The 16,852-nt window shown below is 47.0% G+C and overlaps 1 protein-coding gene across 2 annotated transcripts in view; it reads left to right on the top strand.

The window, feature by feature from the left end:
- Window positions 1-10,008: 10,008 nt before the first annotated feature.
- LOC147718437 (V-set and immunoglobulin domain-containing protein 4-like) overlaps window positions 10,009-16,852 on the top strand; it is a 146,818-nt gene continuing 139,974 nt past the window's right edge. Inside the window, exon 1 of one of the 2 annotated variants that reach the window (XM_086966722.1) lies at window positions 10,009-10,168. In XM_086966722.1, the coding sequence (XP_086822848.1) occupies window positions 10,102-10,168 (67 nt within the window). In that variant the 5' untranslated portion in view covers window positions 10,009-10,101. The remainder of the gene's footprint in view (window positions 10,169-16,852) is intronic. The other variant, XM_086966721.1, reaches the window with a different exon arrangement.

Here is a 16,852-nt window from a genome sequence, read left to right as displayed (position 1 = left end):
GGGGCTAGGGATAAACTGGGACATCGCTCAAATTCAACGAGACCCATATGGCAGATGGAACTGGATTGTTGCGAAGGCGGAAAGCGCCACGCTGAATTTTGTGAATTATTATGCACCAGTGGTAGATGATTTTGCGGCTCTTAAGAGCATCCACGATAAAGCTAGAACAGTAGTTAGCCCAATTATTTTAGGGGTGAGTTTAATTTTATACAAGATCTACAATTAGACACTTCAAATAAAGTAAAAAAGCAGATGAAGCCCGGTACCAAAAAGCTGATAGATATCATAAAACAGGATCATCAACTTGTTGATCCCTGGCGAAGGGTCCATGGTATAGCCAAACAATGTACTTATTATTCCAGTCAATTTAAGTTCGCTTCATGGATTGATTTCTTTCTGGTGTCACGCTCCTTGAAATGCCTGCACACTGAGATTTTGGATAACTCTTTCTCAGACCATTCTCTAGTGAAATTTGAAATAAAGATAGTATTGGGGAGAGAGGAAAATCCAGGTGGCAGATGGATAGACTCCTCTTAACCAACCAACAGTGGATAATAAGTACACAAGAATGGATTAGGGAGCTGTTTTAGATTAATAGGAGCACTGCAAGGCTCTTCTCAGTTTGGGGGGGCCTTCAAAACTGCAGTGCGAGGTCAAATGATTGCTTTTATGTGCGGAACAAGCCAAAGAGCGAAAAAAATCAAATTAAAGAACTTCAGAAAGCCAATGATGTGGCCTTGATAAAGAGAGGTTACTCTGAGGGTGATATTGTGCCGGATTTAACCAAGGCAAAGCAGGAATTGAGGGAGTTTTTTATTATGGAAGAAATTAGTAGTTCGAGAGCGTACTAGCAGAAAGTTTATGAAGAAAGCCAAATGAAAGGAACATTTTTGGCATGGTCAACTAGAGTCAAGCAAGAAGCTGCAATAATAGATGAGGTGGCAACTAACAGGGACGCAGATAATAGTTTCTGAAAAAGATAATATCCCCAAAATTTTTATTGATCATTATAAGGATCTCTATTCAACTGACTATCAGGTATCTAAACAAGCGATTCTGGGCTATTCTGATGATGTAGTTCTCCCTCAGCTTTCTTCAGGACAGAAAGAGGCTTTAATTGCCGCTATTTCTGCAGGAGAAATCTCTAGTGCTTTGGTCTCAATGCCTGGAGGAAAGGCCTGTGGAAATGACGGTCTTCCGATTGAAATTTATAAGGCTTTCTCAGAAGAGTTATTACCATTCTTGCTTGAGTTATTCAATCATGTTAAAGGGGGGGGGTGACGTTCCAGTGGTCTTTAAAGAGTCCTCGATAGTCAGTTTTGCTAAGAAAATTCTAGGGAGGACGGCTCTTATAGGCCAATCAGCCTCTTAAATTTAGATTATAAACTACTGATGAAAATATGATTTACCCCTGTGGCACAATATGCAATTCACACAGATCAGTCCGGCTTTATAGAAGGCCTGTCAATGTCATCAAATACCGGCTACTTAATTCAAGCAATTGATTATTTTAATACCCACCAAACTTCTGCAATAATAATGATGGTTGATGCCGAGAAGGCATTCAACCTTTTGAATTGGGATGCGTTATTTTATGGTCTTGAAAGGTTTGGGTTCCCGGTGCAAATGATCACAATGCTTTTAAATATGTATCAAGGAGCCCAAGCTCAGATTAGGATAAATTCAAAATCAGCAGGGATATTAGACGTGGGACTGGGCAAGGGTGTCCCCTGTCACCAGTTTTATTTACTTTTTTATAGAACCTCTGGCAGTAAGGATTTGAGATTATTTAGATTAAAAAACTCCAATTGAGTGGATGTCGAAAATAAAATTATTCACAGACGACGTCATACTCTATATTAAACTGGAAAAACTAAATATTGATTGGATTTTAAAGGAGTTCACTAAGTTCGAGGCGATTGGAGGATATAAGATAAATCATTAAAAAAACTGAAGTATTGGCGCTCAATGCCTGCTGTAATTTTCTTTCGGGCAATTTAAGACTACAAGCATATTCTACTTAGCCCATTCGGTATTTGGGAATTTTTGTCTCCAACCAATATGCAGATTTATTCAGGTTAAACTATCAAGCAACATTGATGAAAACTAACTATCTATTGGGAAAGTGGATACTTCTCCCCCTTACTTTGGTAGGGCGTGTAGCTTTAATAAAGATGTCAGTACTACCCTTAATAATTTTTCTATTTTCAAATATTCCGTTTAAAATGAATGCAGCTTTTTTTAGTGAATTGGAATCTTTGGATAGGTTTTTTCTTAGTAAAATGGTTCATGAAGACAGAACTCGGCTTCCGGTCTTTTTAAAACATCAAAATGTCCTAAAAAAGTACAATATAAGACTCTTCAAGCATTCTCAAACAGACTTCTGAAATGTTATTCTCAAAAGACCCAGTCTTCGGGATTTGGATATCTGGGTTTGACTGAGGCCAGAACCTTGGGCCTCTACATCCAGGATAGTCAAGTTAAACTCTGGGAATCAAAAGGTTTCAAAGAGATGAGCCACTTTATAATAGGAGGTAGGTGAATTAACTGGGAGAAGGTTCAGGTTAGATGCAGTATGCAGAGCAGATTGCTTTTTTTTAGCTTCCTTCAGATTAGATTATTGATAAACAAATACATACCTGTAGGAAATATAGGTACCTCATCGGTCCTTGCTGCAGTCTTTAGAACTAAACTGCGAGGTATAGGGAAATGGTACAGAGTTTTTCGAAATCAAGGGGATCCCCCTTTTCCTTTCCAATTTTTTTGAAAAAATAAAACATGAATTGTCTTGCAGTTTTTCACTTAGAGAGTGGAAAATTATTTGTTTACACAGCAGTAAGGACTTAAGAGCAGCTAACTTCAAACTGATGGCATTTTTGTCCCGATGGACGGCTTATTATACCCAATACGCTTTGCATAAAATCTACCCAGAGGTTGAAAATAAGTGCTTTCACTGCCAGCAGTTGGAGGAGGGTGGCTGGCTCTATATCTCCTGCTTATATCAAGGTTGAGCCAGTTCTGGATGAAAATGTGTGCTGAACTCAATCGGGCCCTTTGAAGCACTATACAACCTGAGCCGGAAGTTGCTATGTTTGGTTTACTAAAACAGAGTTTAAACCAGGCTTTAACAAGAGGGGGGAAAATTTTTCTATCAATCTTGTTCTTGGTGGCACGTTCGCTGATACTCCAGAATTGTAAAACAAATAAGCCCCGACCTTTCTCGGATGGTATAATAAAATGAAATGAGTAAGATCCTTTGAAGAAGCATATGCGAAAAGGGTGGGAGCTATTAGGAAATTTAGCTTAGTCTGAAAATATCTGGATAAAATGGAAAAGGATCTCCAGGGGAAAAAAAAATAAATGTATGTGGTTAATACGAACTGTATTTTTTATTAAATGTGAATCGAGGTCTAGGGGTTATATATCTTTTAACTTTAATGCACTGTAGCACTTGCACTTTGGTTGATATGAAATTATTTTTCCTTAATCACAGTCAGCTCGCCACCTTCCTCGAATCCAACAAATCCCTCGACCCTTCACATTCCGGCTTCCGCGCCAGTCAGCTCGCCACCTTCCTCGAATCCAACAAATCCCTTGACCCTTCACAGTCCGGCTTCAGAGCCAAACACAGCACAGAGACCGCCCTCATCGCAGCAACAGACGACATTCGTACTCTACTGGACAACGGAGAAACAGCCGCCCTCATCCTACTTGACCTCTCCGCAGCCTTCGACACAGTCTGTCATAGGACCCTTACACAGCACCTCAGCAACGTGGGAATACAAGGAAAAGCATTGGACTGGATCATATCGTTCCTTGCCGGAAGAACCCAGAGAGTCCGCCTCCCCCCTTTTAGATCAGAGGCCACCGAAGTCATCTGCGGCGTACCACAAGGATCATCACTCAGTCCCACCCTCTTCAACGTATACATGAGTCCCCTCGCATCCATCGCACGCCAACACAACCTTAACATCATCTCCTACGCAGACGACACCCAGCTGATCCTCTCCCTCACCAAAGACCCAATCACCGCCAAAACCAACCTACACGAAGGGATGAAAGAAGTAGCTGAGTGGATGAAGAACAGCCGTTTAAAACTGAACTCTGACAAAACGGAAGTCCTCATCTTAGGATCAACCCCCTCCGCCTGGTACGACTCGTGGTGGCCACCGGCCCTGGGAAACGCACCCATACCAACGGACCACGCACGCATCCTGGGCTGCATCCTGGACTCCTCCCTCTCGATGACCAGACAAGTCAACGCCGTCTCATCATCATGCTTCAACATCCTACGTATGCTCAAAAAAATCTTCCGTTGGATCCCCACCGAAACAAGAAAGACGGTCGCCCATGCACTGGTCACAAGCCGACTGGACTACGGAAACACCCTTTATGCTGGAACCACAGCCAAACTACAGAAAAATCTCCAACTCATCCAAAACGCCTCAGCCAGACTCATCCTAGACATCCCCCGCCAAGCTCACATTTCCGGTCACCTGAAAGACCTCCACTGGCTCCCCGTCAACAAGAGAATAACGTTCCGTCTCCTCACCCACGCACACAAAGCCCTCTACGACCTAGGACCCGAATACCTCAACACGGGCCTGTCCTTTTACACCCCCACCGCCAACTACGATGCTCCGATCAAGCCCTCGCCGCAATCCCACGAATCCAAAGATCCACCATGGGGGGAAGATCCTTCTCCTACTTAGGGGCCAAGACCTGGAATTCTCTCCCATCACCTCTCCTTCAGAAAACAACTAAAAACTTGGATATTCGATTAGTTAAGTATCCCCCCCCCCTCCCTCAAGCGCCTTGAGACCCTCTGGGTGAGTAGTGCACTATACAAATTTATAAACTTAAACTTAAACTGAAACTTAAACATTTAAATGTGTAGCTGGCTGGTATATCATTTTCTATTCTACCATTATAAATAATACACTTCTTCACTTTCCAGTTTAGCCTTTCCAAGCTTGCAAGCTTTATTGTCAGGTGGGCAGCACGTTTGGGAAATGATATAAATTAAGTCCGGTTTGATTCAATATACATTATTATATCTGTATGCACGAATAATGACTTTGTGAATACATTCATAGAGTGATATAGATCAATGGCTATTGGGGGTTTATTTATGGTATGCAGTTGTTAGCAATCGTCCTTCCCACCTGGGCCTGAACAGGATCAAATCCCATCTTGTAAAAAATAAAATAAAACGTAATGCCTTGAGCACCTCCTCAACAGTAACATCGCTACTCCTGTCCATAACTCCAGTACCTACAGCCCAGATCTGAGGAAACCTACATAAAAAACTCCTGCCTAACTGCAGCAACCGCTGTGTGTCCTGCCTAACTGCAGCAACCACTGTGTGACCTGCCTAACTGCAGCAACCGCTGTGTGACCTGCCTAACTGCAGCAACCGCTATTTGTCCTGCTTAACTGCAGCAACCGCTGTCTGTGCTGCCTAACTGCAGCAACCACTGTGTGACCTGTCTAACTGCAGAAAATGCTGTGTGTGTGCCTAACTGCAGCAACCGCTGTCTATGTGCCTAACTGCAGCAAATGCTATGTGTCCTGCCTAACTGCAGCAACCGCTGTGTTGTCCTGCCTAACTGCAGCAAACGCTATGTATCATGCCTAACTGCAGTAACCTATGTGTGCTGCTTAACTGCGACAACCACTGTGTGCTGCATAACTGCAGCAACCACTGTGTGACCTGCCTAACTGGAGCAAACGTTGTGTGTGTGCCTAACTGCAGCAAGCACTGTGTGACCTGCCTAACTGCAGCAAATGCTGTGTGTGTGCCAAACTGCAGCAACCACTGTGTGACATGCCTAACTGCAGCAAATGATGTGTGTGTGCCAAACTGCAGCAACCACTGTGTGACATGCCTAACTGCAGCAAATGATGTGTGTGTGCCAAACTGCAGCAACCACTGTGTGACATGCCTAACTGCAGCAAATGATGTGTGTGTGCCAAACTGCGGCAACCACTGTGTGACCTGCCTAACTGCACCAAACGCTGTGTGTGTGCCTAACTACAGCAACCACTGTGTAACCTGCCTAACTGCAGCAAACGCTGTGTGTGTGCCTAACTGCAGCAACCACTGTGTGACATGCCTAACTGCAGCAAATGCTGTGTGTGTGCCTAACTGCAGCAACCACTGTGTGACATGCCTAACTGCAGCAAATGCTGTGTGTGTGCCAAACTGCAGCAACCACTGTGTGACATGCCTAACTGCAGCAAATGATGTGTGTGTGCCAAACTGCGGCAACCACTGTGTGACCTGCCTAACTGCACCAAACGCTGTGTGTGTGCCTAACTACAGCAACCACTGTGTAACCTGCCTAACTGCAGCAAACGCTGTGTGTGTGTCTAACTGCAGCAACCACTGTGTGACATGCCTAACTGCAGCAAATGCTGTGTGTGTGCCTAACTGCAGCAACCACTGTGTGACAAGCCTTACTGCAGCAAATGCTGTGTGTGTGCCAAACTGCGGCAAACACTGTGTGACCTGCCTAACTGCAGCAACCGCTATGTGTCCTGCCTAACTGCAGCAACCGCTGTGTGTGCTGCCTAACTGCAGCAAACGATATGTTCCCTGCCTAACTGCAGCAACCGCTGTGTGTCCTGCCTAACTGCAGCAAATGCTGTGTGTCCTGTCTAACTGCAGCAACCTCTGTGTGTGTGCCTAACTGCAGCAACCACAGTGTGACCTGTCTAACTGCAGCAAGCACTGTGTGTGTGCCTAACTGCAGCAACCACAGTGTGACCTGTCTTACTGCAGCAACCGCTGTGTGTCCTGTCTAACTGCAGCAACCTCTGTGTGTGTGCCTAACTGCAGCAACCACAGTGTGACCTGTCTAACTGCAGCAACCGCTGTGTGTCCTGCCTAACTGCAGCAACTGCTGTGTGTCCTGTCTAACTGCAGCAACCTCTGTGTGTGTGCCTAACTGCAGCAACCACAGTGTGACCTGTCTAACTGCAGCAACCGCTGTGTGTCCTGCCTAACTGCAGCAAACGCTGTGTGTGTGAGTAACTGCAGCAACCACCGTGTGTCCTGCCTAACTGCAGCAAACGCTATGTGTCCTGCCTAACTGCAGCAACCACTGTGTGTGTGCCTAACTGCAGCAACCACTGTATGACCTAACTGCAGCAAACACTGTGTGTGTGCCTAACTGCAGCAAACGCTGTGTGTGCTGCCTAACTGCAGTAACCGCTGTGTGTGCTGCCTAACTGCAGCAAACGCTGTGTTTGTGCCTAACTGCAGCAACAACTTTGTGACCTTCCTAACTGCAGCAATCGCTGTTTGTCCTGCCTCACTGCAGCCACCGCTGTGTGTCCTGCCTAACTGCAGCAACCGCTGTGTGTCCTGCCTAACTGCAGCAACCGCTGTATGTTTTGCTTAACTGCAGGAACCTCTTTGTCACTGTCCCAGCCTTACTCCCCGCCCTTCATTTTTACCTTAAACCCCTAAAGCCCCGCCCCTATAGCAGACTGACCAATTGCTATTCCCGAAGTCTCTGGACAGCACCAACCTGCCCTCATTGCACATCTGGCCCTAAGTATTATCAGCATTTTACTCTAGGAACCACTCTTACTGTAAATTGACATTTCCGTATGTCTGGTGTGCACAGGGCCGGCTTTTAGCACGTGGGAGCGAGCCCATGCCAGGGGCACGGACCCCCATATGGGCGGTGGAGCTGCCTTTAGCCAGTGGTGTTGGGACAATTTTCAGGGTGGTGGTGCTGTCATCAATGGTAGATCACAGAAGTCATAGAGTCCAGTGGCATAACAAAAGCCCCCGCATCCCCTGCAGTGTGTGGGGGGCCGTGAAGCTGCAAGGGGTACCCCCGCCACAGTACTCTGGTCAGAGAGCTCCTGAGTGAATCAGGAGCGGGGGCCCCTCCATGTACCTAGCAGGTGGGCCTACTCAAGTTTTGTTATGCCACTAATAGGGTGGCACAAAGAACAAGTGTAGCAAATGAGCCTTGTCCATTCAATAGGAGAGTTGTAAGGGTGTGATATGTAGCCAATGCTGCACTTTGGAGCATATTCGTAATATATTACTGAAGCATTGTGTGATAGTGCACTCTCATTTACAGACAGCACACTTTCCATTGAAATGGCCACTACATTTGCTCAGTTGAAACTATATACTGCAATAACATAACCCCTTGCATGCTTATGACGAGCCCAGCTCGTCACGAGGCACAGTGGAGCTGTGCTCATGACGAGCTGGGCTTGTCATAACGGCTGCAGCACTCCCACGTGCAGCGAATTCCACGCCTGTGCGGGCGTTCTATTGGAGTGAACGTCAAGCGGAGTCATGACGAGTCCAGCTCATCATGAGCCTAGCTCCACTGTGCAGCATGACGAGCTGGACTCGTCATGAGCGTCGCGACCCGCACCGCGTGGGTAATGTGGCGAAGGGGTTAATATGTGGAAATAGGGTTTTATTGAATATTTATCATTTGTGCATCACAAAGTCAAGTGTCTTCATTTGTTTTGATTCCGTTAAAATCTTTGTTTTTCCATCGCACATCAGAATTACAAGAAAACGTGCTTCAATTGTGCTTTCCTACCTGCTGCTATATCTTGAAATGTTTGTACAGGTCATGTATAGGTATTTAAATGTTGTTGTGTACTAGAAACAAATTACATTTTACAGCCTTACTTTTCAAACGTCCTGTACCCCAGCAAGATTGTCACATAGTTAACTTTACAAAAACCATCTCTTTTTGAAGTCAGAGTAAGAAAAGTAGGCACCAATCACCATGTTAAAATAATAATCAGCAATTTGTCAAAGAGATAGCCTGACATTTGACCTCTGTCTTTGAAAGTACAAAAAAGGTGACAAAATAAAAACAAAATGTAAATGCATTGCTACTTCTTATCCACCTTCTGAACTCCAGCATCATTATTTCAGGGGTGCTGCAGCGCTCCCTGTCCCCCACCACTACTTCCAGCGCCTATGCCTGTAACAGTCTACTTACAATTTAGGGTCAAAGAAAGATATTTAAACACTTCTTTTAAAGGCTACTGGCGCCCTGGTCTCCTTTTTCTTGGCATGATGCTCCTCAAGCTCTTCTCTCACTCACCCAGTGCTTAATTTGCATAATGAGGAGTGCGTACCAGGAGCTCTGCTCAGAAGTAGCCCTCACTTGCCTAAAATCTAGGCTGGTAGTCTTTAATCCACTATCGGAATTAGTGCTTATTTTGAGATGGTGTTTTCTAGCACTTCACCAGTATTTGTCAGCACCAGTTCTAGTGACAGTCCACCACATGGTGGCGCTGTCACTTTACTTTAGAGATGAGCCCAACAACCGGTGTTGAATAATATCTGCCTCTTCACGCCATTATTATACTCTGTCTGCCCTGAAATCGTTTGAATTGTAGCACTTGTAGGAGTGCGATGGTTAGGTGGTATGTTGGTACTGTTATTGGCAGCGCTGGCAGGGGCAATGCAGGCTGTAGTGGCCATCCAACAGGGGCCCTGGCACTCAACTTTTTACAAATTAAGCACTCCACCAGACTTCCTTGATCTCACTCTTGCAGGCCCCTTCGTTCTCTCTTTGCTGGCTTTCTCTTTCTCCCGATCTGTGTACTTTTCCCTTTCTCGCACTGGGTAAATGTCTGATGTGACAAAATAAGCGCCGGTCCCTACAAATAAGTGGCGGTACACCTCCCCCTGCAATCCCCTGCTCAAATTAAGCACTGATCATACACACACATCGGCCCAGAATCATGACGCCAGGACTCAAAACTGGTTCCCAACTTTCGACGCCTAGAGCACTTGCTCTAAGAATCTTCTGCATTTCCCCTAGCCGGGTGTCTCAACAGAGGCAGTGACGTCACGGGAAGAAGTGAATGGAGGTGAAGCAACAAGTGTAAGGCGTGTGTGCTTGGTGAGGGGTGGGTGGAGGGCAGAGGGCACGTGAAGGTCGCGGCACACGGGGAGGTATAAAAGACTGCAAGAGGGTGTTCTCTGTCTTTGGCTGGGCCCTACTCCTTACTTGTGCTTTACATAGACGAAGGACCAGTCCCAGCCAGGCCTCTCTTCAAGGCGCTGGAAACTCGTTTCTGGGCGCACAGAAAGGCTTTATGGACCACCCGAGGATGAGGGTCCATGTTTTCTTGCACTTCGTGGCAATTCTAGCCCTTGGCCGAGGTGAGTGGCTATAAAAAAATTATTCGTTTTTGTTAATTAATTAATTCTTCTTGTTAGAAAGTGTAGACCAGCAGAATGTAAAGAAATGGACACGGCCGCATTCTTGTTCGCTTGATTTTTTTTCATCATCCGAATACTGAACTGAGATATGTACATAGTTTTAAAATAGGCTTACATACATTATGATTTATGGTTAGAGGGCGATCAGACCACGCCCCCTCTTATGGTTGCAATATTATAACAGCCGTGAATTGCTTGGTACAGCCCTGCTTCCCTCAGGAAGCGGTGGAATGGATTCAGCGGAGGGGGTAGGTCATCGCTTCCGTAAGTAACCGGGAGGCCACCCCTCCCCCAAGGGCATGATTACAGCCGCCGCACCTCCCCCCCCCCCCTTCTTTTTCCATATTTATATAGCGCGAACTCGACACGAAGGTATTGGAGCGCTTTACACGAGGACAGTTTAAAAGAAACAGAAGGAGGGTGGGAGCACCCAGCCTCACAACCCAGCTCTCCGTTTTCCCCAGTGCACCATGGTAAATGTAGTGCATGTTAACATTTCAGTAGTAGCCTTCAGTTTTTCACTCCGGTTGGTGCAGCCTGCGCCGTGTAACTCTAGACATGTGTTCTAAATACATCATATGGGCTTGATGTACGAGTCCTATTAGCAAACCAGGGAGGTGCAATTTGCACACCAAATGGGAATGCAAATTTTTATGCAATATTTGTAGTAATAGGCCGCTTGAAGGAGGTCACAAAACAAGCGACCCGATGAATATTGATAAGGCAGGTCGTAGTTTATGACTCTGTGTGATTGGCTACAAATGCAGGAAGGGAGGCCGGCAAGGGACAGCAGACCTCCACCCTGCATTTGCATTCCTAAATGTTAAACCTCACTTTTTTTAAACTATTTTTTTTTTTTTTAAGCAGCCCGTGTCCCTTAAAAAGAGTGCTGCTGCTCTTGTTTAAAAAAAATCAATTTTTGGAAGACATTATGGGGATCAGGCAGTGGCCCTATGTAAGCGAGTCGTGGTCATATAATATTGTATCCTGTTTCCATTTATTCTGTGAGCGCATGATGTTACGTAATACTTCACGAATCTATTACAGAATCAGGATATTGCACCATTTTGCAGCCTTCTGGTCTTGTCTGCGTGCATTCACTGTTGCAAAAGAAGCACATGGGGGGCGGGGGAGAGGGAGGGAGGGGGGGAGGGGGAGGTCGTCAACCATGGCCCTTCCTCTTGCATAGGAACAGAAGCTGTGCAAAAGGATGCAGTGCTAGTAAATATGGGAATTTCTCGAATTTAAATGTGATATTCATCTGACCGAGACAGTGAATGCCTTTATTGCGAGCATTAAAGATATAGGGCCATCAAGACTGACACATCTTTCTTACTATGGTATGGTGTTTGTGTGTGTGTGTTTTTTTTGTGGTTTTTTTTTACATTAAAAAAAAATATATTTGTAATATATCACTTCATTCCACACTTTGACCATTAGGAAGTCCTCCTAGGAAATAGCAATTTAAAGATACGTTTACCGGCCTCAGAAGGATGGAAGGCTGGGTTAGCTTTATGTAGATTTGAACCCATGATATGCAGAACAGAGCTGATGTCAGTTGCAAGGGTTTAATAAGTGATTCATTTACCTGGAATGCAGATGCCCCCTTAATTGCTTATCGCTCATGTCATATACAACAAGTTTTGACCCCTGTTCTATCTCGCGGTAAGCAGAGAATGTCACTGGACAGCTAAGGGGCAGCAGAGTGAGCGCATTTTAGGTTGGAGCACTACACCACCCCAGAGTCTGTAGGAGGACTGGAGTATAGTTGGGGAGAGAAAGCTGTATTGAGATTTTGTTGGGGAGAAGGTGTGACAAAGGACCCAGATCAGTTTGCTTACTGGAGCTGACTCCCCAGGAGGAGAGGGGCTGACTGATGCCGGGGTAGACAGAGTCCGGTGGCTCATTGGAATAATGCATCCACTGTAGGGGCCTGTGTTCAACCTCATGATCGCAGGTTCACATATCAGGGGATGGGGGGTCCACTCAGCCTTTCATCCTTCTGAGGTCGATAAAATGAGTACCATGGAGTTGGGTATCAACCATCTGTTTTTCAGCCCCAGATACTCTTCTGGGTGAATGTATGCTTTACAAATACAGGTCATGCTATGTTAGGAGTGAGTGGTGTATATAATCAGTGCCTGCGGTGGAGTTTGTTCCGTGTTCCTCCCCTTGGTGATGGTTCTGTGCTTCACTACAGGGCTTTGAACCCTTATGAATGGGCTAGGAATCTGGCAAGGCACCTGATGCATCAAGACGGGTATAAACCTGCCAAACACAACAATACCATAGATGGTAAAAGGCTACAACAGAAACACCAAAACATAAGTAGGATAAACCACCTGCTTCTTGATTCACCAACCTTCGGAGGGAATCCAATATTGCTGCATGCAAACAAGCAAGACCACCAGGGAGGAAGTAGTTAGTGTTAGGACACAAGTCAATACACAGTCATCGAGACACAGACACTTGGCACAAATCCACACAGGAGTGCCCACCAAGCCATTCATCTAGGGTTAGCCGAGCACAGTTGGAGTGCTGCGGAAGGAGGTGGTGCTCCAATGGCCTAAGCAGGGTTGTAAATCCTGACACCCCTCAATGATAGATGAGCTGGAGAAAGGTTGTACAGGGATGACAACAGTGTAAGGTTGCAGAGAGGGGTAGGTTGGTACCCAGATGTTGGAGTGACGACAAGCTTGTCAGAAGCCCGCAACATGCGGGGCATCCAGATGTGGGCAGGACCAGGGAAAAGACTAGAGAAAACAGGAAGCCCTGCAATGAATCTGGCTACATCCAATTGGGCCGTCTGGAGATCCTCCCGCCTGTTTGGCATGGCCCGTCGGGTGAGAAGGTTAAGGGTTCCATTTCACCATACCTCGCTCAGCAATCTTACCATTCACTTCAAAGGAAGCTCTGAGCTCTGCAGAATGTGCCTGAACAGGACCTCTAGGCTCATTGTTGACAAAGGTCAGGATCGAGCTTATGACTTTGGGAATCCCTACAGGTTGTGGCTGTGGAGAAGATTTGTGATGCACAAAGCATGGCTGAATCTCTGACAGATGTGCAACCAAGATACAAATATCTGATGCTGCGTAGGCCTGCTGCCCTGAACCACGGACCAGTGCCCAAGAGCAGAGATGGACTGTGAGCTGCTCAGCCCACCCAGTTGAATGCATCCAGAGAGCCTGTTTGTTCCACTCCTTTGGGCTCATGTCTGATAGATCATGAAGCAACTGACTCGCTCCACCGTTTTCCTTAGGAAGAGACACTGTACTTTTTTGTAAGCCTTGGGCTGGTTAGTTCACATAGCCGTATGGGAGACCTCTTTTTAGGGTTTACAGGAGTGCCTATACATGTAAAGGTACATCCCCAATTCTCAACTGTTGCCCCCATCTTGCTAGTGATAAACAATACAGCTGCATGGGTCCTGCACTCTCAAGTCCCAGCACTAGCATCTAGAAGTCATATTATTTTTGTGTCATAATTTATCTCCAACCCTAGTTCATGAGCTAACCTAGAAAATCATGATGATGAAGGGCCTAAGATGCAGTGTCCGTGCAGGAAGCATCACCCCCTACTCCACCCATGCAACCCTCTGGCAAAAAAACGAACCACTCCAAGGCTCGTCTGCCATGATTTGTTCCTGACCTGGGTCTCCCAGCTTTGCTTGCAGGTGGGTTTCCAGGGGATGGTTTGTCAGCACTGGCTGTGGTTACCTCCAAGAGCTCACACAATCCCTCGGAGACAAACTTGTGCATGACTGGGTAGCTGGATTGCCTTGTCCTTGTCGTTCATGGAACTGTTTAATCTGAGCCTCGATGGGAAACCTATTCTGTGAGCCCACTGGGTTATGTGACAAGACTGTGAATGCATCTGGAACACAAACTGGAAGTGCCACACTGACCACAGATGCTTGTTGTGTCAGGCACACAATGTTGTACTAGCGGAGGATCCTTTGGTAAGCCTTCAATGGGTTCTTCAGGAGAACACAAAACCTACCGAGACGCCATCGGGCGGTGCCGTGAGGTGAACGGCGGTTACTGGCAGGCACACGGAGACGCCGGGAGGCTTACCGGACCACAGCCCCCAGCAGCCTCTGGGGCAGCGCGCCCGTGACGCGCCTGGAGCGCCCGGAGGCGCTAGAAGAAGGCTGACCCCCGGTGAGCCCAGGGGGAACACCAGGAGAACACAAAACCTACCGAGACGCCATCGGGCGGTGCCGTGAGGTGAACGGCGGTTACTGGCAGGCACACGGAGACGCCGGGAGGCTTACCGGACCACAGCCCCCAGCAGCCTCTGGGGCAGCGCGCCCGTGACGCGCCTGGAGCGCCCGGAGGCGCTAGAAAAAGGCTGACCCCCCCCGTGAGCCCAGGGGGAACACCAGGAGAACACAAAACCTACCGAGACGCCATCGGGCGGTGCCGTGAGGTGAACGGCGGTTACTGGTAGGCACACGGAGACGCCGGGAGGCTTACCGGACCACAGCCCCCAGCAGCCTCTGGGGCAGCGCGCCCGTGACGCGCCTGGAGCGACCGGAGGCACTAGAAAAAGGCTGACCCCTCTCTCGCCCCGCGAGTCGCGCGCGGGAGTGACCGGGAGAAGCCCGGGACAAGGGCGGGGACGTCTGTGGCCGTCTGTGGCCGTCTGTGGCCGTCTGTGGCCGTCTGTGGCCGTCTGTGGCCGTCTGTGGCCGTCTGTGGCCGTCTGTGGCCGTCTGTGGCCGTCCGTGGCGGGAGGAGGCAGGGCAGGGCCAGAGATACTGCTCCTCTCTTATGAAGTCACGTAACTAATTGTAAAGGTAAACGATCTTATCAGTGTATGTTTTATTGGGAACTGCGGTGCTATTGATTTGACTTTACCTTGCAAAATCTGACTTGACCTGAGTATATTACTCATATCACTCTTTTGGCCAACTACCTATGCCGGGGGCCATGAAAGACAAAGTATCAGTAGGGGTGGGCCCTATTGATAATTTCTTGGTAAAAATGGTAAATAAAATCAACAATGATAGAAGGGCCTCCTTGGGTAGAGGAAACTCCTCAGATTATGACCAAGCCCTGGAGAGCCCTCCCCTACCAGAGGGTTTATCGGATACCGCCATTTTTACTGAAAACTCTCCTGTTGCTGTCATTACAGTAGATGCACTGATTCATCAGGCCCCTGATTCTGTAGTACTTGATAGATCTCCTTCAGAGTCGGAGGAGGAGGAAGAGGTAGTTCCTGTCCAAACCCACACTAGACCAGTCAGAAACTGTAGGAAGCAGCAAGGCAAGAGGGCGGCAAGGAATGCCCAGAAAAGAAAGGCAGAAAATAAGCAATCTGCAATTAACTCCTCCCAGGTTCTGACTGTCACGGAGAATAAGAGCGAGGAAAATATAACCTTGAGTCCTGGTCAATTTGACCTGCTAATTCGCAATATGGAAACCAAATTCGAGCTGAAACTATCAGAGTCCCTTAAACCATTAATGACTCAGAGGTTAAGAGATTGGGTGATCTATTAGAGCAACAAGTGGCTGGCACAGATAAAGTAAAACCCTGTCTACCTACACCCAATTTAGTTTCTAGGGAGCCTGTTAGCAAAGGGTTAGCCAAGAGCAATAAAAATGTACACGTCTTACCCCAAGCTGCTAGAGCTACTCAAGACCCTCCTGGTCCCTCTGCTCTACCCACACCTCCATCTAATAATACAGGCGTATACAATAAATCTGGGCCGGTTATAAATCCATCTACTTCCTTAAGGAGGAGAAGTAATTTTATTGATCTCCCGCCAGGCTGTGCCCCTTATGTAATTGTATTAGCAAATGTCCCCCCACATAACTCTTCTTTGGCTGAGCCATGTGAGGAGTCACATGACTCCCTCAAAAATAAAGTTGTAGCATGGTTGAACGTAAATTGCGGTTTCCCTTCAAAATATGCTGGGGAAATAATCACAGTTAGGAGGGTAAACTGGATTGGCCCCACACGAAAAACCTGCACTGGTGACTACGTCGTGGTAAATTTTAGATTCCCTCAACATGTTGCTACAGTTCTATTAAGGGCAGCCTCAATGGCCAATGATAGCAGCAGCATCAGTGTGCGCCCCTTGGGATACTTTTACAATCACCTCCTAGGACCCCCCACCCCTAGCCTAGGCAGAAGCCCTTTTACACCTTTAGGCCCCCCCATCAGCTAACCTTAGCCAGGCTTCAGGGAGGGAGAATCTCTTTAGGTTTGGTCCACACATCACAACGCACAATAGATTTGACGCCTTGTCGGGTCTTGAGTTGTGCGATTGACGGGGGGATGGAGAGGGTATGGATGATACCGCTGTAGTGGACCATGTCCCTATGGCTCTTGTGCCTTCTTCAGTTAATCTTGGACACAAACTCCAACTGGATATCCCGGATGAAAGGAATAAAATCAGATTATTAAACTGGAATATTGCCGGCTTACGGTCCAAGAGAGAAGATCCCAATTGGCTGAACTTTTTTAAATCATATGAAATTGTGGCTATGCAGGAGACTTGGGACATGGTTTGTGACTTTTGGCTGGATGGATTTACTTCCTACTTTGTCCCGGCTTTAGTATCTGCGGCTGGAAGGAATAAAGGGGGCCTGCTGATGCTGGTCTCTGTGAATGTAAAGG

Source organism: Lissotriton vulgaris, chromosome 4_1 (assembly GCF_964263255.1).
Source record: "Lissotriton vulgaris chromosome 4_1, aLisVul1.2, whole genome shotgun sequence".
NCBI lineage: Eukaryota > Metazoa > Chordata > Amphibia > Caudata > Salamandridae > Lissotriton > Lissotriton vulgaris.
The sequence above is the reverse complement of the archived record's forward strand: the minus strand, read 5'-3'. Positions and strand labels throughout refer to the sequence as shown.